This window comes from Bacillus rossius, chromosome 10 (assembly GCF_032445375.1).
Source record: "Bacillus rossius redtenbacheri isolate Brsri chromosome 10, Brsri_v3, whole genome shotgun sequence".
Lineage (NCBI taxonomy): Eukaryota > Metazoa > Arthropoda > Insecta > Phasmatodea > Bacillidae > Bacillus > Bacillus rossius.
The window spans coordinates 4,224,042-4,252,037 of NC_086337.1; the positions used below are offsets into that span (position 1 = coordinate 4,224,042).

General features: G+C 39.6%; 1 protein-coding gene across 1 annotated transcript in view; it reads right to left on the minus strand.

The window, feature by feature from the left end:
- LOC134535727 (gem-associated protein 5-like) overlaps window positions 1-27,996 on the minus strand; it is a 212,626-nt gene that overhangs the window by 104,751 nt on the left and 79,879 nt on the right. Inside the window, exons 7-12 of the mRNA XM_063374945.1 lie at window positions 27,844-27,952; window positions 18,785-18,947; window positions 14,809-14,895; window positions 14,617-14,737; window positions 6,402-6,598; window positions 564-685 (exon numbers count right to left, since the gene is read on the minus strand). Coding sequence (XP_063231015.1) covers window positions 564-685; window positions 6,402-6,598; window positions 14,617-14,737; window positions 14,809-14,895; window positions 18,785-18,947; window positions 27,844-27,952 — 799 coding nt within the window. The remainder of the gene's footprint in view (window positions 1-563; window positions 686-6,401; window positions 6,599-14,616; window positions 14,738-14,808; window positions 14,896-18,784; window positions 18,948-27,843; window positions 27,953-27,996) is intronic.

Below are 27,996 nucleotides of genomic sequence, written 5' to 3' on the forward strand. Positions count from 1 at the left end.
ACAAGCATCCAAGTGAAGTGAACATCCTTGTGTGGCACTATGTAGCCTCTACAAGCATCCAAGTGAAGTGAACAACCTTGTGCGGCACTATGTAGCCTCTACAAGCATCCAAGTGAAGTGAACAACCTTGTGTGGCACTATGAAGCCTCTACAAGCATCCAAGTGAAGTGAACATCCTTGTGTGGCACTATGTAGCCTCTACAAGCATCCAAGTGAAGTGAACAACCTTGTGCGGCACTATGTAGCCTCTACAAGCATCCAAGTGAAGTGAACAACCTTGTGTGGCACTATGAAGCCTCTACAAGTCTCCAAGGTGAAGTGAACAACCTTGTGCGGCACTATGTAGCCTCTACAAGCATCCAAGTGAAGTGAACAACCTTGTGTGGCACTATGAAGCCTCTGCAAGCCCTTAATTGAGCTGTGGTCGAGTCACATCGAAACTCATGCTCCATGATGTCTAATGTTGCAACCCTTTTTAAGTAAATACATTATGGTCCTGTTTAATTAAGATAGAGTAAAATGTACTGATGATATTTCTAGGTATAAGTTAAATTGTTGCTGACCTGGGCAGTTCCGTCGTAGGACACGGACAGAAGCTGGCCGCTGATGTGCGGGCTCCAGCAGAGGCACGGCACCTTGTCCTGGTGGCCGTCCAGCACGCTGCAGTCCTCGGCCGTCTGCCGGCCTGCAGGCACCGGTACAACCCAAGGTTAGTAGAGAGAGGTTGTCTCGATCCCATAAGAACAATGTAGACAGCCCGACACTCCGCTCTGACGTCATCTGCAGCCCCGCCGTTCCCAGCCGTAATACTACACCTGCTGACTGACGGCTTTCTCTTATCAGCTCGGCTCGTTTCACATGTCTGATACGCAATACTTATAGTATTTAATTTATGCTTTGTTGATTACTTTTAATTATAATCGTTTTGATATGCTTTTCAAATGACAAAATGCTGTGACTGAAAACAAGGATGAATTATTTAAACATATTTTTTAGTGACAGTAAAACTTTCCAAAATATCAATGATGAATCCTGGAATTTTTAAAAATTTATATAATTAACATGTAACTAGTAAACAAAATGGTTTATTTGTATTTATTTCTCAGCAAGATTATAATGTTAAAAATAATTGCATATTAATTTCTTAGTGTTTAATAAAAGTAGCCATAGCTCATTAAAACGTTTTGGGAATGTTTACAATATAAATAAACTGAAGTTAGATTTAAAAATAAATTTCTAACATGAATAGAGCAGTTTTTCGTGTAATCGTTTCATCCTCTTTTGCATCATACTGGAGCGTTTTCTTCACTTTTACTTCGTCAAATGAAAGAACAACAATGCGTTCGAAGTCTAGCAACGAAGAACGTGCTACATTCAAAAATTCTAACATATTTACTAGGATACCTTTTCTCATGTCAAATGAAGATGCCTATCGTTGAAGAGTTGAAAGTCCAGGCAATGGAAAGTTAAGTTTATGTTTTAAAAGTAAATAACATCGCTTACTGAAATAACGCAAAGTGAAAGCGAGAGCTATTTCCTCATTGATCCAGTTTACTCTTTTTTTCAAAGAAAATGTCAATTTGATTTTTTGAAAAGAAAAAAAAAAACACTTGAAGAATATTCCGCATGCGGAACTCTAACGAAGAACGTTTTTTGTTTGTTTTTAAGATTTACGTTTTCTTTTTTGAGTTTTTTCATGACTTCCAAATTTAAAACTGACTTTCTTTCGGCAAGAAACAAATTTTCTTTAAGAATTTGGATTTCCTTCCTAAGCATTTCAACCGAGTCATTGTTAGAACAAGACTTGAATGCTTTAACTGACTACAAGAACAGGTTTATTACTCACTCACATTTTCATTTGAATCTACGATTAATTTACATAACATTTTTTTTTTGTTTTCCCTGCATTTAACTCGGTCTTCTCGGCGCACACGACTTTCCAATGTTTCTACAGGTGTTGTCATTCCAAGTTTTAATGAAGGTACAGCATTTGGTTTAAGACGTCTTTTAGCGCATGCATTTAACAACTCAGCTTTCAAGTCGCGCTCGTAATCATCATCTGTAAAGTGATCTGAACATATGTAAGTTGTTTTTGGATTCCACTCACCATCACGTCGGCATTTCTGAACCCACACTTTCAACAGATGATCATCACATGGGAATCGATGATATTTTATATGATTTGTTTCAGGTAAAGATTTTGTTTTTACAAATTATTTGTACACACATCCACTGTACACCGCGTACCTGGCATTGTAATGTTTAAATACAACTTGTTAACAGCGTTTAGCCTAAAAAAACAAATTCACTTTAAATTGGTGTTCTTAACGTTTTGCCTGCTAGTTATAATTAACAAAGCACCTGTGCACTTATGATATAAGCAACACCAACATTTTATTTTATAACACACGCACTCTCAATTAAACTCCTCACAACAATAACTTCCCCTGCATTACGCTTAGTTTGACACGTTATCACGAGCAGATGTGCTTGTAAACTAAGTAACTGATAGGAGCGGACGGGCTGGCAAGCCGAGCCGGGGCTGCAAGTGACGCGATGCGCAGAACGATGCGCAAGCGATCGAGGCAACCTCTCTCTAATAACCTTGGGTACAACCAGCGTCACACCTCCCTGCTCTAGGCGTGTAGCCGTGTGTACACGGACAAGAGATACAGCTGTGCCAGTATATGCTACAACACCCGAACATTAGCTGAAAACTCAATTGAATTGAAATTTTTTTTTGATATTCTCTAGTACATAAAAACAAATCATTATTGCTGCAGTCCTTGATCACATTTCAAGCAATTTAGTTTTAACAACGCAGTAACTGTGAAAACAGAGGTCCATGAGGGGCTGTGGGTGTCCCCACGTGAGAGGGACTCGCTGGATGGTTCTGGGACAGTGGCTACTGCAGGGGAGAGGGGTAGTGTTCAGCGTTGAGCCAACTATAATATATTCAACAAGTGCATTGAACATGAAATCACGTATAACTACCGTGTTTTATCGCAGAATCGTCGCACGCGCGTAATCGTCGCAACCATATTTTAGGCTGTCAAAATTGGGATAAAAAAACTTATCGCGTAAACGTCGCATGATGTTTTTGGTCCAGCTAGTAGATGCCGAACGCTTTGTGTAGGTATCTTTTCCGAATAAAAGGATGTATTTTAAAGTAGAAATCTAATATTTATTCGGTCATTACCACTTACTTAATAAATTAACGGAAAAATACGACGTTGTTTGGCGTGTAAATTTTCTTATAAAGACAATTTTAAACGTTATTTCCTTTATCTAATCGTCTGCATCGCCGCGGTGTAGATATAATCTAAAATTTAACTTTGGTCATTACCACTTATTTATTTAACGGAAATACGAAGTTGTGTGACATGTAAATTTTCTTTTAAAGACGTTTTTAAACGGTATTTCCTTTCTCTGATTGTCGGCGTTACTGCTGCGTACCGCTTATAAAAATGTAGCCAGTGCATCATTCATGGTTGGTTATGTTGCTTCCCGTATAGAGCGCGCGCACGTAGTCTAATATCGATATCTCGCCGAGTGGATGCAACGCGCGCACTCTGTCAGGTGCCGAGTTAACTACATTGGATAGCCCGCATTCTTTCGTGGCAAGTGTGTACTACGACACGTTAGTTCACGTCAGATTCATGTGGTTTGCGTTCGCGTTAGAGTTTTGGTTTTTCTATTTAAAGTTGAAGAAAGGTTTTTGTTTAAGGAATTATTAATATAGATTGTTTGGCGTGCTCTTGTATACTCCGCCTTTTTTTAAATAAACATACTTTCCATGAACGGGTTTTGTTTTTATAAATAACTTTACCTAACAAATTTTTTTTTCCCCGCACAATGGTCGCACCCCTACTTTTCAAACTTGATTTTAGAATAAAATCTGCAGCGATTATGCGAGAAAACACGGTACTATGCAAATATTTTACTGTGAAAATTCGTACTAACGTTATCGCTTTTTACGTTACCTCCCATTTACAAAGTTTTATTAAACTTGACATACTGTTTGAATTTTAAATGTGGGAGCATGAGGTGAAATTAAAGATGGCGCCCTGAATTTTGAATTTTAAATTTGGTGCTCTCTGGGACCCTATGCTGGCATTAAAGGTGGCGGCCTCTATTTTTTTAGTTTAAACCTATCTAGTACTATTGCCTTGAAGACAAACTTTGATATATTATATTCCTTATTTATTTCTTTACTCTTCAACTGACCTCGTATCCTAGTGGCCAAGGTCTCTGCATTCTAATCTCGAAGTACTCAAGTCTCGAACACCGCCAGGTTTTTTGTACCGACCACTGGCGCCACCTGCCTTCAAGCTTCGGAAACTAAATGTTTGAATACCCACATGCCATGTGTTTGTCAACAACACTATCCCACTACCTCTCTTCGCCCACTGTAGCCCCCCAGCTGGTCCCAGTGGAGACGTTGCTGTGTGGTCCGCCCTAACTCTGAGGGAGACACGCTGTTACCCACAACTGTACCATGGTTGTCAGCGGCTCTCTGAGGTTCCTTACGTCTCAGTCCTGGATCCAGGAGATAAAGTACTGACCAGATTTTGGTAGAAAGATATTTTTATTTATATATTTATGTATAATAAGCAATACATAAAATAAAATTACAACAGTAAAAACTCCAATGGTGGGTAGTCAGCTTAGTGACTTGGTCTATGAAGTTACAAGTCGTCGTTCTGTGTCAAAGGTCCTTCACTGGACTTAAATAATTACATTAATCACTCTGCCACCCAAAGAAGGCCTAGAAGAAGAAATGATTTTTTTTAATGTATTGCAGTTAAGAGCAGATGCTATCAGATTAATGTTTCTATTTGGGACAAATTAAATAAATAGTATGATGAAAATGCATTTAATCAAACCTGTGAATTTTTTCCAATATCACAATCTCTTAGTTAAAATTAACATTATCATGCCCTTTAAAGAAATATGTTTTTGGTAACAAAAATTTATCTTTGATTATGATAATATAATGTAACTATGTCAACTGTAAGACAAAAGTTCCTAGGGTAAAAAGTATCTGTATCTATCTACATTTGTAGTAAATATCAGTATTGTAATACGTAAAAGAAACAAAGCATCGTCTCTCAAGTTTCCTATAATGCTGACAATAGTACAGCATTTTAAACACATTTATTTGCACTAAGATTATGTATGCAGTACATAATCACTGGTGTCAATATCAGCAACGTAAAATGTTTTATATGCTCATAAATATTTCTCAAATATAAGTATCCAAACTGCACAGATCACTTTTATTTTAAGCAAAAACCATAAAAAATCAAAAGAATTACCGTATTGGTCCGAAAATAGGCCGACCCCATCTACAGCACACTCAAAATCAGGGAAAAATAAAATTTCCGCCCAGCTTCCACATTATTTGTGGTTTCTGCATATCTTATTACACTTACTTTGAAATTGGCAGAAAAACTACGCCTAACTCCCCTGCTAGTTGAAGCTTTAACCTTTACGTGATCAGCCATTACGAACAAACATTGGCTTTGTGCACGGTACTCCGTAGAGTCTAGACTCAATAGGTGCGTCAAATACAGATCTGGGATACATATTCAAAGAGCTGGATTCGGAGCTGTGTTTCCATTTATCTTCACATTCTTTTGTAGTGGTGCCAACATTTTATACGGCAATGGCTACATTTTCTAAGTTCATAGAAATTGTGATGTAAAAACATTTACCGGTACGTTTAATTTTGACGTAAAAAACCCAAAATGGTTTCATGTAAAATGAGTATAAATCAACCATAAAACAGCCAATATTGCAAATAGGTTTTATTGTTCTTGTTACTGTTGGTATGTACCGGTATTTGTTTATTCGTATCGCAACTACAAGTTGCCAACACTGGTAGAAGAGTAAATAAAACATACTACGGTAAATAACCTTACGGCAAAATTGCTGTTTTTACTAATTGTTTACTGTAAATACCACATTTTACAAGCAAATGAAATTACCGCAACCTGTTAAATACAGTTCAAAAATAACCACACCGAGCTTTTAAAAGCTATGTGCTACAAGTCACCACATCTGTGTACTTAACTTAAAATATGATACGTTATTGGGGTTAAGTGTGTTTACTAAATTTCTAAGTTAGAAAAATTACTAATTCCACGCAAGTACGACGTAATTTTAGGTCAATGAATTGTATATCTGATAACATTTTTATGCCATAAGTGATTCTTCTTGAAATGTATGCGTTTAATTATACTATTTTGGCTAGTGCCCCATTATAGGCAGACTCTAGATTTCAAGGTTGACAAAACTGGCAAAAAAGGTCTGCCTATTTTCGGACCAATAAGGTAGGCCTATACTGCCAATAAGACAAGCTGGTCTTCGCAGCAAGGAACCAGCAAGCAGCCACTCACCGTCCAGGACGGCAGAGAAGTCGAACACTCGGACGGTCTTCTCGTTGGCCGCCACGGCCAGCCAGCTGCAGTACGGAGAGAGGCCAGGGTCCGTCGCGGTGCTCTCGGGGTGCCAGGCAAACATCTGTATGTACTTCTTGATGGAGTACACCGAGTGCAGCAGCACCAGGTGTGGTGCAGAGAACAGGTGCACCGACCTGAGGACATGCGGCAGCACAGCCCGGTGCTAGGCGAGGGGCGAGGGGCGAGGGGCGAGGGAGGAGCAGAGGCATACACCTATCCCTCACTTAGCACGTCTTCAGATTGCGCGGATTCATTTAGCGCAATTTTACTCCCCCAGTCTTGAATAGCACGTCTGTGAATTTCAGTTAGCACGAAAAAAAAAAGACGAGCCAGACGCCACGAAGTCTGTTTCAACTTCTGTAAACAACAGATGTGCCGTGGCCGTGGGATAGTTAGCCAAACAAGGGCGCGCAGGTCTGTCTACGCTATCAGCTGTTGTACATACATCAGCTATGGCAAGTTAAATTGCGTGAACGGAATGTAAAGGACCAAATGTTTTTATGTCCGCACGTATGCCGCCGTGCCGTACTGTTGTTGCCTGGCCACAGACCGGGCCATGAACTCGGTCTAGCCTGTGGCAGGGAATTCACTCAAACAAAAGCAACATCTGCCCTTTCATCTGCCGGTAACTGTACGTGCTTGATCACTCATAATGCACCATGTTCAAGTATTTGAGACAAAACTAAAATTATTATGGCGCGCAGATTGTCATGAAGGCCACGCTTATGTTGGTCGCACTTTAGTTTTAAGCAAGTCAACTGTGCGCACAATCGTACAAAATAAGGACTCTTACCAAAAGTTTATATAAGTCTGATGCTGTTTGTTGTATTAGCGGGAATATATTTGAGATTAGATACAGGAACAAAAATGAACAGATGATTCACATGTAAAAGGTTGTTAAATCAATGTTGCAATGAAAAAAATAATCGCTGGCTGACAGGATTGGTGTGAACCAGGTGGTGATAGGCAAATAAGCATGATCTAACAAGTTCTTAAGGTGTTTTTATGTACATACAATCTAGACCAATTCTAAACAAACTGGAGGTCTATATTGTTAGAGGCCTAAAACTGTTTTAAAGGCATGAAATCAGTAAATATTTTGATAATTTAGGTCAAGACATCAAATATAACTTTTAAAATAAAAATAATCCAAGTTTTTGAAGTTACTACTTTTAATGCAACTTCCAACAAGGTTGCGTTAAACGTTTAACGCTACCATGGAGAATAATGCAGACCTTCCAACTTCCCAAACTGAAAAATCAGGAGGTTTGTCACCTCCTCTCTAACATACACGCCAAAATTTGTAGTTGTCCAACTTTGAAATTTGCGACCTTTTACACAACACCATAAAAAGGCTATCGAGTGTGATTCATACAATGATTAGAAGACCAACCAGCAATTTATAGCAAAAGACTAATAAATTAACCTCTTTTTATCTAAAAAAACATTAATAAAATACAAAATTACAATCCAAGAAAACATAGTTAAATTATAGTGAACCTTTGTCATACTACCTTAATGCTGTTGATTCCTTGATGTTGTATCTGATTTTGCTGTCTTGAGAAATAAAGTATCAAACTTTTGTTCAAAACATTTTCCCTTTTGGGTGGATTTTGCTGTCAGACATTCCAGGGTTTCTTCGCTGAGTGCTGACCTGAACTGTGTGTGTGTTTAGTAACCTGGCTAAATACTCTCTCACAAGATGCGTTACTGTGTGGGATTGTCAAAATAGCAAGCATTACTCTGGATAGTTTGTTATATTTTAATTTCCCATCTGCAACTTTCATCTGACCCACCATTGACCACTTAACATCTGTTCTTTCTTAATTCTTGATGTCGTGTGGTAATTCTGGCTCAAGTTGAAAATTTCAAAATTGGGCTTGTAATGCATCTAATTCTTCATCCAAATCTTGTTCAGTAGAAGCAAGAATTGTAGGAAATTTTTCCACAAAATATTGCAAGCTTGAAAATGACGCACTGCAAATTGATTCAATATTTGAAACTTCCGCATTAATCAAATCATCACTTTTAAATGGAAATTTATGTACCACATAATCACAACTTGCTGAATAATATTTTCTTACAGAATCAAAGAAAATCAACTTCTCTTCTTGTTTTAGTGTTGCCACAACTTTGGTCGTCGCACTGCCCACTATTATATTAGAGTCATTTTCTGATGTCTTTGCTATGGTAGTCAACATTTAAAATTGATGATGCACATTTGACTGCTGCTGGCTTAACAAATTTAGACATTATGTTCTGTAGCATACTAAGCAAACATGATCTTAGCACATGAATCTGAGGCACACTGGACTGGAGAAGCAAATTTGGTGTTTCAAATGCTGGTATAATATTTGAAAGAAATAAGCAAAACGCCTTATTCAGTTCTGAAGAAATAAAACATAAATAACCTTTCTTCCCGTGACAGACTGCAACTTACTGGAGGGTCATTTTGTTTCGGTTTTTTGTGTTTGCTAGTACACATTTGTGTCTCTAGGCTTCGTTTTGAACTGGATGAAACTGCAGACTTACTTATTCCAGAACCTTTGTCTGAGTCTTGAACAGAGTTTGAAACTTTGCTAGTAACTTGATTATGAACAAGTTTGGGAATTTTGTAAGTTTGTAAATCACCAACGTGGGAATCCTTCTGACCACAAACTTCGGTTCTAAAAAAACTTGCAAGAGGTTGCCACTGCTGCAACAATCTACTCAAACACCTACCAAGAGACAGCCAACGTGTACTCACATGTTTCAAAATCTTTCTAACTTCTGTGTTATGTAATTCCTGGAAATGCTTCAAATGCTCTTTCCTTTTCGCACTTTTATCTAAATAATAATAAATGTAGACCAAATATTCATCTATTTTGACAGGAAGGCATGCTGCTCCCTTTTCAGCAGCTAAATTTATTAAGTGGCATGGACAACCTATTACTATGAAATTCGGTATCTCAGTTTTTAAGAGAGCCACAACACCATTCTTCATTCCCAAAATTACAGGTGCATTGTCTGCACTTAGGGCCAAACAATTCGACAACGGGATATCACATGATTTGAGGGTGGTGAGTACAAGATTGCCAATGTTTTTACCAGTCGCATCACCTTCTAATGAAGGGACAGACAGTACAAAGTTTTCAATTTTTTGAGTCTCTTTGCTGTAAAAAGTGACTACAATAGGGTACAGTTTAGCATCACTTTTGTTGCTACCGTCCGTAGAGACAGAAAACGATGTATTTTTAAGAATCTTGATAGTTGTCATTTTTCCGTTAATGCCTAATTCACACACAATTGCTGATGTTTTCGTTCGGGCACATCCGTATTTTTTGGCTATCTGGCTGTCCGGGAACATAATCCTAAACAACGGCCCGGCATGATCAGCACAGCTAAATGGGAGGTTATGTTCGAAGATAAACAAAGTAAACAAACACTCCGCACGTGTAACACTTTCACAATCATTTTCTTGAACAAAAAAATTCAACTTGCGATTACTTTCAACGCACACTGCACTTTCTTTGTGTTTTTTTGTTTCCACATGTTTGATAACATCGCGTCTACCGCCATGTGCCACAGAAAAATCACACCTACACAAGCAACAGAAAGCATATGTAGCACCTTTCCGAGATTCTTTGATACACGGATACTCTTCTGAAAATGCATGTCGGTAAACAGTTTCATATTTTCTAGAAATTTTAAAATTTCGAACAACGCTTTTCACATAGAAATCGACTGAAGCATTCGCGAATAATTACTGGGATACAATAGAATAATGGCTGACTTAACTATTTCGATTTGTTCACGTGACGCGATAATCGTAGCATATCGAGTCCACAGAACTAACTACCTGCGATAATCGATAATACATGGAGTTCGCCGAACGTACTTTACGATAATCACGATTTTACCGTTTGATGCATGATTTGACGCAAAAAAATATTGAAATACATCGCGGATAAGTCAAAAGTCCGGAGATTTATATGAAAGCTCCGGAGGGCGGGAGATAACCTACAAAATCCGGAGTCTCCAGCCCAAATCGGGAGAGTTGGAAGGTCTGATAATGCTACCATGGAGAATTATTTGCATGCAATTAAAAACTATTTTTTTAATGATGCCAAAGAAGTATAACTTCTCACGCGCGTACCTAAGTACATGCACCCATTTTTTTTCTTCATACTTTTCACTGTAAACTTGGCTCATTAGTCAGACTTTCAGCTTAGCAGGATTCAAATCAGCTGGAATTTACTGTAATGAAAATAATTTCAACAAAAACTATAGCGAAACAAACTGTGTCTATTATTGAAAATGTTGCCTTTTTGACATACAGTGAAACCTCTTTAATACAAACCTGAAGGGACCTAAAATTTTGCAGTTTGTATTAACAGGTGCATATGCTCACATTAATAATAATCGACAAAATCAAGTATTGATTTTTTACTCGAAAATTAGTCAAATAGAGAATTAAAGAGGCTTGAAAAATTCATTGATTTTTTTCTGCACTTTTTTAGTTGCATAAATGTCCTTTACTGCACTGCAAAGTTTGTCGAAGGAAGACAAGACATCAGTGTCTACATCACTAGCAGCCAGAACATTTTCCAAGACAATTAATGCTGAAGTGGACTTCACTCTAAGAATTTTTAAAAAATATTTCAACCTCAAAATTAGTGTCAGAAATATATCAGTTACTTGTCATTAAAGTTATATCAGTTGAAAAATAAATAAAAATGGAAGTATTTTACTTAATTCAATTTACACTTGCAAAAAAAAACATACGCACAATAAATCTACATGGAAATTAAAGTCTTTTTCAATATCCTGAAGTCTGAAATAAGTTTACTCATGTCATCAAATGTAGAGCTGTACTGAAGAAGCCGATTTTGCCAATATTTAGTTTAATCGGCATTTCTGCCGACTTCCGATACGCTTGTTAATTTTCGGCCGATATTACTGAAAAACGAGAGAGACTGCCATAACCTAAAAATCCACGATTACACTTTTCACTTTTCGTAGTAGTACTGCATTTTTTCAGATCGTATTATTTCTTCGCAACATGTGCCAAACGTACATATAAAAATTTAACATCCTATTTTTCAATAATGTTCTTTATTTTTAATATGTCATAAATAAATACATTACAGTCACAGTAAATATACATCTCAGTTGTTACGGTAACTGTAGTGCAAATGTGGTAGCTATCGTGCTTCTGTAGTAATTATGGTATCGACAAAGAATCTTTAGTTCTTTTTATGGTAATTATCTTAGGATAACAATTGGATTTGTACTGTAGTTATGGTTAGAGTCCCGTAAAAATGGTTTTATTTTTCCTTAAATTTCGTTTTGAAAAAATCAAATTTCGGTTTTATTTCGCCGTTTTGGTTTTTCATGTTTACTTTAACTTTTGAGAATGGTTTTATGACCTGCAAGTTTTGCTTGGCTAAATAATAGTGGCACGGCGTATACTCGTATACTGCACTCTAAAGTCAACACTATTGGCAAATAAAAATTGTAGGCTTGAAACAGCTCGGCACGGCCCGGTGCCGCCTAGCGCGCTGCCTCGGCACGGCCCGGTGTCGCCTAGCGCGCTGCCTCGGCACGGCCCGGTGTCGCCTAGCGCGCTGCCTCGGCACGGCATGTCTCAACTTAGTATTCTTTTAATATTTCTTGCTGCTGTTCTTTGTCCCGTTGACGCCGTATTCACTTGCTCTGCGGTCGTATTGCATTTGCTGAGAAGTGTAGTTACGGCAGTTAAAGGTCACTGATTTTGCTTATCAATCGGCGTAGTGCCATGTGTTCATGTTTACGAGTAGTAGAGGTGTAAAAGTAACGAAAAAAAGTGTACCCGTATGTATTCGTTACTATAACAATTAGTACTCGTTACTATCGTGTCGCTACGTTACTCGTTACTTCTGATACCGCATAACATGCAATGTTATGTTGCAGCAACGAATCGAGTCGTATTGCGTACGCGTACAGTATGACGTCACGTAAATAATAATAAATAGAATATAAACAATTAACAATATTTGATAATTAACAGTTTTTGTTAACCAAGAAACAATTAAATCTCATTAGAGCGGTTTTATTATATTATCTCTTTTAAGATAAAAACAACAAAAAACGTGAAAATACGCGATAATAAATAACAAAAACATACATATTTCTAATTTGTAAAAAATACTTTCTTATAAACAGTAAAAAACTTGGACGACAAATTTCCATATTATACTTAATAAACAAACATCGTTCTTTGTAACGTAAATTCATCGAATATGCGCGCGCATGCGTAAAACATACGAAAAATGCGAGTAACGAAATCCAGCCGTGTGTAACGTTCCGTTACTCGATACTAGATGGCGCACCCGTTACTCAGTCAGTACCGAATACATACGGTTTGCTACACCTACAGCTCTAACGAGTAGGTTGCCAAGCCAGTCAAACGTAGTTGAAAGCATGAGGTTGTTAACTGTTCAACATGAAAGGAAGAATTAAAATTTTATATTTCTCTACAAGATTAATGTGTAAATACAGCGGGTTGAAAATCATGGCAGCTATATTGTGTTGAAAACATCGCCGGTATTTTTTATTAACTTTGTGTTGATGCTCAGGTACATTTTTCTCTTTTTAATTAGTTTATGATTGCAATTACTGCTTTCGTTTCAAATTGTAATGATTACGTGACGGGAATACTGTAAATCATTATTTACTTTCATTACTACAAAGCGGCCATGTTGAAACTTAGAAAAATGGCGATGTGCCGTCAACGTCGTGTTTACTTGTTTTTCGCGATGTCTTGCATGGGTGGTCTAATTCATTATTATCAGTTTTATTTCTCGATGCTATGCGATTTCGGTGTTTTGTCGCGAATTAAGGTAAATTGCGGTGTTATTTCGCGATATCGCGATTCGCGAAATTTCCGTGTCTCTAGTTATGGTACATCATACAATTTCTTCGTAAGTTGTTGTTCATTTGTCTTTTCTTCATACTATTTACGTGCTCCATTACTTGGCTGCAGATTTCAGTTGATTTTTACTACTGTATACTATCGTTACTGTTTTTATGACGGTTTCTTTCTAAGAAATGGTTATTTCTGCAAAATCTTTATGGTTAAACGATCATCTGTTATAATTTATAGTGTCGGGACCACATAGTTTGTACGATCAATGCGGACAAAATGATAATTCGAACATCGGTACAAGCGGACTTTTTTAACCTTAGTTGTATGGCAATTTTGCCGGGACCGTAGAAAGTATACGATAAACACGGACAATCGGTACATGCGAGTTCGATAGATAGAGGTTTGACTGTAGACCATTTACCGTACAAATTATTTGCCGTTAACAGAATTATAGTGAAGCTGCGTGCACGTGATTAAAGTGTGTGATTCTTGTTCTAAAATATCATTCGGTTTATCCAATAATAAAACAATAGTACACTACGTGAGCGTACGTGAGGTTACTTCGTAATACATAATAACGAATATTTCGTATTAACCGTATTGATTGACATTAAATATGCTATCCCAGCCTGAAGGGGAATTAAAAGTGTTCGAATAAACGCGAACTTTGAAATAACCGGTATTTTATTAACGAGGTTTCACTGTATTAAATATCTAATAAACAATTACATTTTTCATATCGTGTACCAATATTAGAAAAAAAAAACAACATTGTCGACAACCATGGACTATCACTAAAAAAACACAGGAAATCTTATGATACCTACTAAATGAGAACATGGTAACTGAAAGAATGTAGGTTTATATATAAATCAACAGTCACAACTGATCTACCACCATGTTCACAAAGTAGCAACTTATTTGCTGCATTAATTTATGACACTACAGACTTTGCAGTATGAAAACAAAATAAAAAAACACATGTAAATAAAAATACCCAATTTGAATAGATCTCCCCTGTAAATTTGTAATCCCAATAAATAACTAAAACATGTGAATAAATTAAGTTGAAAGTGTTAAGGTTAATGTTTACCATTATCACATTTAATCTTTATTTTCCTGCTATTTGAAAACAGAATTTTTACATACCTCATTTTTCATTTTATGGAAAAAAATTTTGTCTTTCAAAGAGAACAAATCTGTATTGGATGCCCTTTTTCTAATTACATAACTGAACCTTAACATGCGAATAAAGCAATCACTGACCCGTCAGTTAACCCAGCAGCGAAGACCGTGTTGTCGGACTTCCAGAGCAGTTCCGAGCCGTGCACTGCCTTCTTGTCTGCAGACACCAGCTTCAGCATCTCCATGGGGTAGGACGAGCATTCTAGTGCAGAGAAGTGTTAGAAAACATCCAACTGTCGCTCAACCAGCCCACCCAGTTGAAGCACCACTTACCGTCAGGCAACGATGGGTCAAACTGGAAAACTTCTCCATTCCCACACGTGTACAACGCCACGTCTGGTAACTTGTCCGGAACATCTCCTAAACAAGCACACACAAACACAACATAAACAAACCAATGCACAACACTTTGTTACTGGCCCCAAAATCATTCAGACTCGCACCAGTCGGTCGACAGATGCGAGGTCTGTGCGGCGGCCGGCCGCGAGAAGCCGTGGCCGGAAGAAGAGGCGAGGTTGTTCCAGAATGTGATGGTAACACGCCTCGAGGGTGTACGAGGAATAGTTCATTGAGCGCAGAGTCAGATTGTCAGGAGGAAGTGACACATGGTTACAGGATGCCGATGAGTGATGCGTCCCTGGGCCTGTCAGCTCACGATGTCCACCCAGAGGGTCGCTGGCTATAAGGGACGAGCTGACGGTTCTGGACCCGAGAAGGAAGCTCGGACATTGCCATGGTGACTTGCTGTATGCCAGTCGTTATGCTTGTACGTATTCAAATTGCCAGCAGCTATAAGATGCTGCCCTATTTGTTAAACATTTAGTTAATAATATTTTATATGATCTTCACTAAACACTTTGAAAAGACTTTAGCTCTCTGCTATTCCGCTAACCGAAGGGTAGTACTTATTTTCTGTGCGCACTAATCTTCATTACTTTGTAGTCTGTTCAAGCAGGCTGCAATATGTTGGTCCACTTGTCTGTTGACGTGACGCCAGCGCTCACCCTCCCGTGCGGAGCCGAGAGGAACTGCTCCGCGCTCACTCGCACAACTCACACTACTACTTGAGCTGAATAATCATCAGGTAATAATTACTAACGTCAGACCAACTAGAGGCCCTGCCTTAAACTTGACATTATGCAAAGTATAAGGGCTTCAGAAACCCGGCCATATTTTGTATAAAGAATCCTCAATGTTAAATGTTACTGTTTTCAATTAATTATTGGATTTTTGCTATTTTGATATTGTTTGTTTCATGACGAGGAACCTGAAGACTTTAGAAGCAGTCGCCAAGGCAGAAAATATAAAATTTTACTGAAAGTTTTGTCTTGTACTTTTATAATGAACTAGCTAACCCAGCCACGCTTCGAAGTGGTTCAGTCTGATATGAAATGAATTGGAAAGTAAATCAAAGTATTCTAGCGAACATAGATAATAATGGGCTTGAAAGAACTTGTGATTTGTGTGACTAGTACCACTCCCTATGATTCCTCAAGTCATGATCACAACAAATAAACACAACTACATAATCACAAATAAAAGCAACACAACAAATAAAAATATACACTAATGGGTTTGACATTTAACAAAAGATTAGAGTATGTAAAATATATCTATCTCATGTGAGATTTGCTAATAGACATGAATGGATGTTGTAAAAAAAATTTGATTACTAAAAATATGATTTCAATTATTTTTTAATTTAATGTTTAAGTACCAAAAAAAGTTGTGTAATTTAATAAGATTGAAATAAGCAACTCTGATGATGTTTAACAGCTAACAGTTGAATATTAGGTTTTTCAAACTAAATATGTATTCAAATTTAATTATAAGTTTACCAAACATATCAGGTTGATAAAATGAACTATTGTTGTCGCCACATTATCACCCTTAGAAGTATTACAATAGTCCCAACTTATATGAAATAGTAGTATTTTAATATAGAGTTCTTCTAAATAATTAAAAAACTTAAAACCACTTTGTAGAATTCTTCTACTCAGCTTCATTTACTAACTTTCTGACTGTAGACGTTTAAACAGTCCTCTCCAATAAAGTTTTACTAATCTTCAATAATATTCAGCACCACAAGATGTTCTAAATTACGGAGACTACCGAAACATGGACTGTTGTTCGCTACGGCTGGGACTCAACTAAACATCCGAAAAAGCTATGGCTGGATACCTTATTACCCTTAACCAACTGTTCAGCCAGTCAGAGGTTGTGTTATAAATTTACATGAGTTTTACAAACATCTTAAAATGCAATGAATAAGTCATTTTCCTTGTGAAAGACATACTTGACAATAATATGAATTAAAAGAAACATTTGTGAGAAATATCAGACCATAATAATATTTAATTAATTTAAAATATCAAAATATAAGTTTTTGGTGAATACAATGCTAACTTACAATTGTTTGTCAAAAAAACTTGAAAATTAGAAATTCAAAACATAGCTGAGACGTTATTGAATCATAAAAATTGACTTCATAACATTTGAGCCGGGAGTCGGTAGAGGCTTCATTATTTCTGAAGTAGCAGCTGGTCTTCCCCTCCCGTTCAGCGTTACGACCACCTCCCTGCCCCTCCTGGTGCCGTTCCTTCCCTGCACGCATGCGCACCAGTTACGTCGTACATGTGGCTTCTTCGTCGTCCAGCTCTTGAAGAGACAGGCATGAGGAAGCTCAGCTGTGATCGAGAGCAGGATAGTTTGAGTGGGATAATTCTATAGTGTCCGAGTTGTAGAAGTTTGCTTATGATGAATGAGAAGACCTTTAGTTTGTGTTGTTACTACGCTTTGTTCATGACGGACCGGGGTTCTCTGAGGAGTATGGGCTTGCTTGACGATAGTATAGCCTATATACTAGTCCTTTGTCCAACTTGTAGTTACTCTTTTTGTTGCACTTCGTGATGGATCTTGTAACGACAATTTCCATGTTAAACCTGTTTGTAGATATGTCAGTTTAATAAACATGTGTGGTCAACTAGGCGTCAGAGGTTTTACATGGTGTGTGAACCTTACCCATTTCAATAATTAATTCTGTTTCATGATAATTGTGGCATTAGTTGATTGTATTTCACAGTGTTGTCAATCAGGTCTTGTAAAAAATAAAAGGTTGTGACTGAAATATGATTGTTCTTTAAATGCCACAAACAAATTCCCAATCTTTCACATGCATAGATGAACTACTTGCATTTATTTCAGCTTAGTTAAAATAAGTAACCCAGGCAGGGGGAGCCCGTGGTCACGAGCTTAAGGTTACACATTTATAGAGATAACAATTGGAAATACAAGGAATAAATATTAAAATTGGAATGTGAATTTATTCTTATACAGTCAGGTCACATGACTTAAGGAAGAATATTCTTTACACTCAATTCAATACTTGAATCAAAAACAGTGCCTTTGGGAAATCATAAGCTGATGCCCCTCAGATTAGAGCTAGGAAATAAACTGTTAGATGTGCAAGTAGCCATTAATAAGGTATGTCAAAAAAAATTATATTACAGTGTGGCAGTAGGAAAGGAGGTTCCCTCCCTACAAAGCAGACACAAGTGCAGTCCACAGAACCAGAAGGAAGAGCTGGAGGGTGTTTGCAGGCACATCGAGCGACTATTGTTGCTGCTTGTCAGCTGAACTGAGGCAAGAGTGTCCACGCTGCAGTGCCACCACACGCACAGAGAGTAACACACAAAGCACTCTGTGCTCTGCGTCAGCATCTGCGTTATTGGCGAGCTATCAAGCTTACATCAGCCTGCCAGAGTTAACTAGCATCTGCCATTCGTTACACTTTTCCTTCAACAGGCGGTCTCACAACATGCAGACAATTGTCAAGAAACTACACTTCTTCAAGCACCACTCTCAATATCCAATTCCAAACTTAATATTACTAGAATTTCAGGTTAACTCTTTGCTTTAGCCTAAAAACCATCCTGAATGGCTGAGAATTATAAACCAACTAGCAATTATAAAAAACTAAGATTAAATAATAAATAATGGACCAACTGTAAAATATTTTTTTCAATCCTTTGTGTTTTCATGTGCTTTGAAATCTTGCATTAATAACAAAACTGCCAAAAAGAATTAAAATTTAAGAACTATTAAGTTTGGTAATTACATCTGTAGACAAAAGTATTGTAGCAAAAAACCAAACATTTAAAACTTTAAAAATTTCATTAGTTCAAGAAATAATTATGAATATTGGTCTCCAATGGTAATGTTCACAAGTTATTGTGAGTGGCTGGCTCACCCGAGGCATAGCTATACGGTCCCCAGCACATGGAGTACACAGCGCCACGGTGCTGCATCTTGAAGACAATCGGCGGCTTGTTGCTGTTTGTCATTAGGAGGCCCACGCGGCCCTCTCCCGTCGCAAACGCCAGCACATTCTCCTTCAGCGGGTGCCACGACAGCTGAAACCACAAACCGGCCAGCACTTACAGCTGGAACCACACACCGGCCAGCACGGACAGCTGGAACCACACACCGGCCAGCACCGACAGCAGGAACCACACACCGGCCAGCACAGACAGCAGGAACCACACACCGGCCAGCACAGACAGCAGGAACCACACACCGGACAGCACAGACAGCTGGAACCACACACCGGCCAGCACAGACAGCAGGAACCACACACCGGCCAGCACAGACAGCAGGAACCACACACCGGCCAGCACAGACAGCTGGAACCACACACCGGTCAGCACAGACAGCTGGAACCACACACCGGACAGCACAGACAGCTGGAACCACACACCGGCCAGCACAGACAGCAGGAACCACACACCGGCCAGCACAGACAGCTGGAACCACACACCGGCCAGCACAGACAGCTGGAACCACACACCGGCCAGCACAGACAGCAGGAACCACACACCGGCCAGCACAGACAGCTGGAACCACACACCGGCCAGCACAGACAGCTGGAACCACACACCGGCCAGCACAGACAGCTGGAACCACACACCGGCCAGCACAGACCGCAGGAACCACACTCCGGCCAGCACAGACAGCAGGAACCACACACCGGCCAGCACAGACAGCTGGAATCACACACCGGCCAGCACCGACAGCTGGAACCACACACCGGCCAGCACAGACCGCAGGAACCACACTCCGGCCAGCACAGACAGCTGGAACCACACACCGGCCAGCACAGACAGCAGGAACCACACACCGGCCAGCACCGACAGCAGGAACCACACACCGGCCAGCACAGACAGCAGGAACCACACACCGGACAGCACAGACAGCTGGAACCACACACCGGCCAGCACAGACAGCTGGAACCACACACTGGCCAGCACCGACAGCTGGAACCACACACCGGACAGCACAGACAGCTGGAACCACACACCGGCCAGCACAGACAGCAGGAACCACACACCGGCCAGCACAGACAGCTGGAACCACACACCGGCCAGCAGCGACAGCTGGAACCACACACCGGCCAGCACAGACAGCTGGAACCACACACCGGCCAGCACAGACAGCTGGAACCACACACCGGCCAGCACAGACAGCTGGAACCACACACCGGCCAGCACAGACAGCTGGAACCACACACCGGACAGCACAGACAGCTGGAACCACACACCGGACAGCACAGACAGCTGGAACCACACACCGGCCAGCACAGACAGCTGGAACCACACACCGGCCAGCACAGACAGCTGGAACCACACACCGGCCAGCAGACAGCTGGAACCACACACCGGCCAGCACAGACAGCTGGAACCACACACCGGCCAGCACAGACAGCTGGAACCACACACCGGCCAGCACAGACAGCTGGAACCACACACCGGCCAGCACAGACAGCTGGAACCACACACCGGCCAGCACAGACAGCTGGAACCACACACTGGCCAGCAGAGACAGCTGGAACCACACACCGGCCAGCACAGACAGCTGGAACCACACACCGGCCAGCACAGACAGCTGGAACCACACACCGGACAGCACAGACAGCTGGAACCACACACCGGCCAGCACAGACAGCAGGAACCACACACCGGCCAGCACAGACAGCTGGAACCACACACCGGCCAGCACAGACAGCTGGAACCACACACCGGCCAGCACAGACAGCTGGAACCACACACCGGTCAGCACAGACAGCTGGAACCACACACCGGCCAGCACAGACAGCTGGAACCACACACTGGCCAGCAGAGACAGCTGGAACCACACACCGGCCAGCACAGACAGCTGGAACCACACACCGGCCAGCACAGACAGCTGGAACCACACACCGGACTGCACCGACAGCTGGAACCACTCACCGGCCAGCACAGACAGCTGGAACCACACACCGGCCAGCACAGACAGCTGGAACCACACACTGGCCAGCAGAGACAGCTGGAACCACACACCGGCCAGCACAGACAGCTGGAACCACACACCGGCCAGCACAGACAGCTGGAACCACACACCGGCCAGCACAGACAGCTGGAACCACACACCGGCCAGCACAGACAGCTGGAACCACACACCGGCCAGCACAGACAGCTGGAACCACACACCGGCCAGCACAGACAGCAGGAACCACACACCGGCCAGCACAGACAGCTGGAACCACACACCGGCCAGCACAGACAGCTGGAACCACACACCGGCCAGCACAGACAGCTGGAACCACACACCGGTCAGCACAGACAGCTGGAACCACACACCGGCCAGCACAGACAGCTGGAACCACACACTGGCCAGCAGAGACAGCTGGAACCACACACCGGCCAGCACAGACAGCTGGAACCACACACCGGCCAGCACAGACAGCTGGAACCACACACCGGACTGCACCGACCGCTGTTGTAAGGGGTCACGCCCCAAGGGTCCCCCGTGCTGAGCAGAAAGCAATGTCTCTCGCCCCCTAGCAGGCCGTGCAAACACATACCAGCCATGCACCTCCCTTGGGTTAGCCTGATTCTTTTTTGTTTACTGTACAGATCTTTTAGGTAAAGTCTATCCCTCTTCCTTCTTTCACTAACTTGTGTTGCCAAGAAGACAACTGTGCTTGTGATTATTTCCTTATCATCTACAGTATTATGATTAGTGGTGCACCGATATGACTTTACCGATTACCGATTCGATTACCGATTATGAGAGCAATAATCGGCAGATACCGATTCAGTTACCGATTATAATGAAGAAATGTTTTTTTAAGTGTAATAATGCACACAAAAATTTTTATTCCTATGTGAATTTAATAACAAGATTAGGTAAAATTGAGAATACAGTTATAATAACAGTATAAAAATATATAAAATACACTATTAAGTCATTGCAAAGTGTAAATTAAATTAACTTCTATTTAAATATTTGTTATTGTAAACAACTTGAACTACAGTCTAATAATTGTAATTTACAATGGGTAAGTATTTGTTGCGGAAAACTAGCATTATTATCGACTATCACATAAGGTTGCATCAAGAAATTACCGTTTAACAATGTAAACATGCTGCTTTATTTTGTTCACTTGAGTTTAAAGAAAAATGTTTCCACACTTCATTTTTTTCTCCCTACTCGCCATCTCACTATAATTATATAAAAATGACTAAAAATCAATTCTAGCACATGTTATTTTATTTATGTTGACTGAATATATAAAATTATTAGGGGTGTGCGAATAGTGGATTTTGGTGGTCGAATAATTTCGAATCGAATAGTGAAATTTTCGAATAGAATGCGAATAGTTTCGAAGTCGAATAGTTGTAATATATATATATATATATATATATATATATATATATATATATATATATATATATATATATAATGTTACTACACTGAACAATGGCGGGTTTTTATATATTTAGTTTATAGAAGATATTTTCTGTGAATGAAACCACAAAAAAAAGTTCACTTAGTATTTTTAAGAGTTATTGAGGACATGAATTTATATTTCATATATAATAATATTTAATAATTGTTATCAATTTATATTTGATGCAAATATTGGTCCGAATATAAGGCGACCATTTTTACATAAACGAGAAATGAGAAAATTGGAAGTCGCCTTATTTTCGCCCACAAGACGTCAGCACCGCAAACATTAGTTCCAAGCTGAAAGCTACAGTAGAAACATTTTAAACAAAATGTTCACGATTTTTATATAAACAAAAACTTCGTTAGCTCACACGGGGAAAACGATAAATCCACCCAATATTGCAGTAATTCACAATTGTTTAACGTTGAAAATTAAAATATTTGTTCTTAAGTAAATATGTGAACGTTGAAGCATCTCAAAATGGAAACATTTTATTACACATATCATATTTGTACTTTGTGTACAATCGCGTGTTAACATTTACGTTAATTTAATTTCAGATTTTTAACGGAAAATTTGTACTAAAATATCACAGCTATTTTCAGAACGATTGTTTACGTTTACAAAACATTTCGGAAGTAATGTTTGGAAATTCATGGCTGCCAACTGTCTTTCCACAATATTTCTTTGTTGTAAAACGAACATTGCCGAACACGCACGAAGACGCCATATTTACAGGAATTTGGTACGTTGCTTCAAAAGCTATTTTAATAATTTCACAGTAATCCACTCTTTATTTATGTAAAAACCTCTCAAATAACATAATTATCTTAGATTATTCTTTAAAATTCATAGGACAGAGACTCTCTGTCAGAGAGTAATATGGAAAAATATTCGCGGTCACGTCACCGAAGTTATTCATGGCCGTATGCTTCACCATGGCAGCTAGCCACTTGTTTTGTTCCGGCAAGCTGCATTCTTTGTTTGCTTTGTTACGTTTAACACACTACTAAATAGTAATACGTAGCTGTGAAACGGAAAGTTAAATGCGGTATACATAAATGCAAAAAGGATTTATCAACACAAAATGTATGTCTAATGAATTTTCAAATTGATTTCTACCAAAATTATTTTTACATTTGTTTGGCCTCCTGAAACTGCAGGTCGCCTTATATTCGGGCATACGGTATTCGCAATTTAAAATTTTGCTATTCGACATACGAATGCGAATAGTTCGTCAGTTACTATTCGCAACTATTCGTGTTTACTAATATTCGCACACCCCTAAAAATTATAAATACTTTTTCACTTTTCACGTCACATACAAATAACACAAGAACGGATGTTACCAAAGACGCCCATAACGAGTTGGTAAAATGCAGTGATAAACTCTAGAAGGTATCGGGACCACGATTTTGAACCGCTACTACGACTCGAAAAGATCAATTGTCATAGAATCCACTGCAACTGTTTGTGGTACTAAACAAACAAAAGACGAAACGTAAATAAACGTGTAGGAAAAATGTATTTTTTATTGTTCGAGGCAATGAGATTTATTAAACTTAACGAAATATCTGTAATTATGATATGACAGAGTTAGATGAATTTTGTAATATATACAAATATTACGGTATTTCGTCCTAAAATCTGTAACAAAATATTACACTGTAAAAACCTACTTAATTACGCCGGGACGTAAATAATCAGCAAAGTAATCGTTAAGATAATCGCCGATTACGATTAATCGGTAAGTACCCATAATGGGCGATTACGATTCATCGGTATTCGCATCGGTGCACCACTAATTATGATAGTCGTTTTATTTTTGGTTTCACTAATTTGGGCACACACAAATGGGGGAAAAAACACAGCCTTTTTACTTGTTTGTTTTAAAAAAGTATAGATATATATGTAAGCCCAATTATTTCTAGAAATACAAAGAGAATTTTTTTATAACTAAAAAGTAAATCTCTATTATAATAGCTACCTTACTAATGAATAATTACTTACTCGACACAATAATCCCTCACCTCAGGATTAATACCAGAACCTGTTAGAATTTAGCTGACTAACACTAAGTACAGTAAAATATTGCAAGTATTTCCACTGTCAGTCTAGTCGAAGACCAATAACCGGTTGCCACTTCTGATTTGATGACGCATGAACCAACGCAGGTTTACACAGGGGTACATGACGCATGCAGCGGCAGTGACTCAGGTCCAGTTCACTGCACAGCGCTCGCCCTCGGCAGTATCCTGGCACAGCGATCAGCTGGCCTGGGAGCAGTCTGTTCAGCTCTGTGTCGCTAGCAGGCTGGCCGTGCTGGGACCGCACTTCGCAGCAGCTCGGTATGCTCAAGCTCCTGGAACACTGTTGTCTTGTCTGCCTCCACGTGTACCGCCTCAGAGCCTGAGCCATGTCTCCAACAGCCACAAGTAGTGCGGGTCTTGCAGTCTCAGCCTGTCTTCCATCGTGTGGGATCTGACCACGGGTGCGCATCACTACCACCACACTGTCTGTCCACACAGGATTGCCTGGGTGTGTGGTCCCCAGGTCTCAACCAGCAACCAGACCTCCACTGTTCATGTTTGTGAGCTTGCTCTCAAATGCAGCTAATTTCAATACTGATAAAGAAATATAGTATAATATGTCATTTAAATGCAAATATTGTTATACTTATTTCTATCTCAAATGATTTGAATTTTTGGTTGATTTTTCAGCAAATCTCTCTTCTTTTTTTTTATTACTATTAGCGTAACATGAGCAGTGAATGCTGAAGGCTACTCGACTAGTTGTGTGGCATTGCGAAGGAAGGGCAGAGGGGACGTGCCAGGCACCTGAGGGCCTCCCAGCGGCAGTCTGGCCCGGGGGCCGCGCACGGTGCCGCTGGGGGATTAGCGCGGCCCCTGCCCTGCTCACACTCCCTTCTGCCTCGGCGCCGTCATCTCTCCCCGAGTGGCCTGGCGATCCGGCAAGCTTCCATCATCGGGTCAGCCCGGGATAACACGACACATCACAACACTCCGGCCAGTTGCCGGCCTCTGCGAGGACGAGAGACGGCGTGACGCGGAGAGGCGCAGACTGTGTGTGGAGCCTAGCTCCAGTGAGGAGTGCCAACTGTGAATTCGGCAAATAACTAGTGATTAATGAACAGACATTTTTAAGTGCGAGTGATTTGTAAACTAACATAAGTGTGGTGATTTAATTAGTAATGTAAATGTAAGTAGTAAATAAAACGGTATAAAATTAACTGGGCTGTCCTTACAAATCCATTTTCCTAACTCATATCAATGTGAATAGAGCAATAAATTTACTATCAAGTTTTGTCTGTGATGTATCTATATAGTTTATTTTCATGAGTTCCATTTTATTAATTGTTTTGGGTTTATTAGAGTTTAACATACAGTTATTTTGCTCCTTAGGATAAAAAAATATTAACTATATTATAATATAATTTTATTTAAGTGAGTTAATGCATGCAGAGAGTGCTTGGATGAGTGAGACCCTGCTAACATATTGTAGTGGGTCACTCTCCAGTAGGGGTGTGCGGGAATAGGTTTTTGTACTGCGGGAAATTTACGAGAAAAAAAAAATTATTCCCGCGGGAAACGGGACGGGATCGGGAAAGTTAAAAAACAAAAAAAAATTAATTCTAATACGAGAACATGGCCATTTAAACGTTTCTTGCAAAGTTAGTTGTTTTTTTTGCTGCTATTTCTTTTGTCTGCTTCACTTGCCCTTTTTTCAGCGGCGAATTCATTTTTTTTAGCATCCTCAAATTCTTTTTTATAGAGGGATGTTTATTGAGATGTTTTAGTAATCCAGACGTGCTACCATGCTCGCATCTCAAAAATTTTTCACACGAGACACACTTTGCCAGGGATTTACTTTCTGTCAGACGTTCAAAATACTTCCAAACACTTTTAGGTTTACAAGTAACAGGCTGATCGGTTGCGGCCTCCATTATTTGTAGGCTGCTAGTTTGTTTTAATATACAAAGGCATCGAAAATAGGAACAGATACTTTGCACAAGCCTTAATAACGTAACGTCAGCCGACAAAGCCCGCCAAACTAAACAGTAAACAACTATTTTTTTTTCTCCCAAAGCAAAATCATAGATGTTTAGATACTCGTGAGCAGTGGTGTAAAACTACGTGATTTCATATTTTTCAACGTGCCAATATAGTTCTCTACATCGCCACTGCTATCAAGTAATGAGAACGGTTACGCTTCGTTATGTAACGCAAGTCTAGTATTTCTTAAATCTTTGGCGAAAAGGTTGGATTGCGCATGTGTTTTGTTTGTGTCGAAGGACACACATTGATTTTAGGTTAAGTATTGGATGGTGACGGCAATAATGTTATATAAATGACTATTCACGTATCTTGCAAATTTGTACCCTTGAAGAAATAGATTTATGAATGCATACAATATACTCCATGTACATTTTTTATATTCCAATTAGATATGTGTAAACGATTATTATAATTCACTGCACACCACAGCTGTCGCTACGATCGGCATACGTTTAAAAGATGTTTTGCGTTTAAATAGTACAGAAAATCTTCAAAAATGTACGAATCCATAAAAGATATTGTTGTAAAAACAGTTTGAATTGATAGAAAACATTTTCGCATGATTAGTAAACATTTGTAAATTTTTAAACAATTTCCCGAAAAATTCGGGAGTAATAAAATTCCCGCCTGGCATTTCGGGAAGCCTATTTTCCCGACTTTTTTCCCGAAGCGTCGGGATCCCGCACATCCCTACTCTCCAGTAATAAATTTAATAACGCCCAACTACAAAAGAAAAGCTTTATTTTCACCACCTTTTCACAGCTCCTTCCAAAATCACTGTTACAAGCCTCTCTCTCCCTCCAAAGACAAAGTTCCATATCCTTCCACGGACAATATTTGCACTTACTTCCACCAAATATACACTTGAAAGTAACATAAGTTTAACAAAAAAAGGTACAATATTTTAAACCACAAATTCACTTACTTTACCATTATTTAACAGCTTACAATAACTTCTGGCAACCTATAAAGAAATAGTTCCGGCACAATATGGCGGCAGCCTACAGAGATTTTGTCTCAAATAAAGTGAAACGTCACTTGGCCAATCACAGCTAACTAGGTCGCACCACAACACTTTCAAACACCTCTTGGCGCCAGCTGGGCGGCCCTCCTTACTCCTTCTTCCCAAAACCAGGCTTAAACTTAAATTTATAAATCATCTCTGCCAGAAATCACCAACAGAAACAAAAGAGTTATAGAAAAACATTTAAGGAATGCAGAGACAAATATTTCAATGCGAAACATAACACAAGAATAAATATTTTTTTATCTTCTCAAAACCCAACACTAAAGAATCAATGTTAGGGTAGGTCAGTGCCTAACCTCCTTACAATATTAAACAAGTAGTCTTTGAACCAAAGTCAGTGGCAAGAAGTCCTAACATTGTATTTAAAAATTATTTTAATAAATTTGCAAAAATTGAAACCAGCTCTTAAGTATATAACATATTCAAGAACATACCGAGAGAACCTTGCTTTTGATTCGCTGCCAGTGGCAGACAACATCGAACTCCTCTGTGTTATTGAGGTTCCAGATGCGGATTGCTGCGTCACCAACGCCAATGCCTATCCTGCAACACACAAACTGCAAAACTGTATTATGCTGCAGTTGACT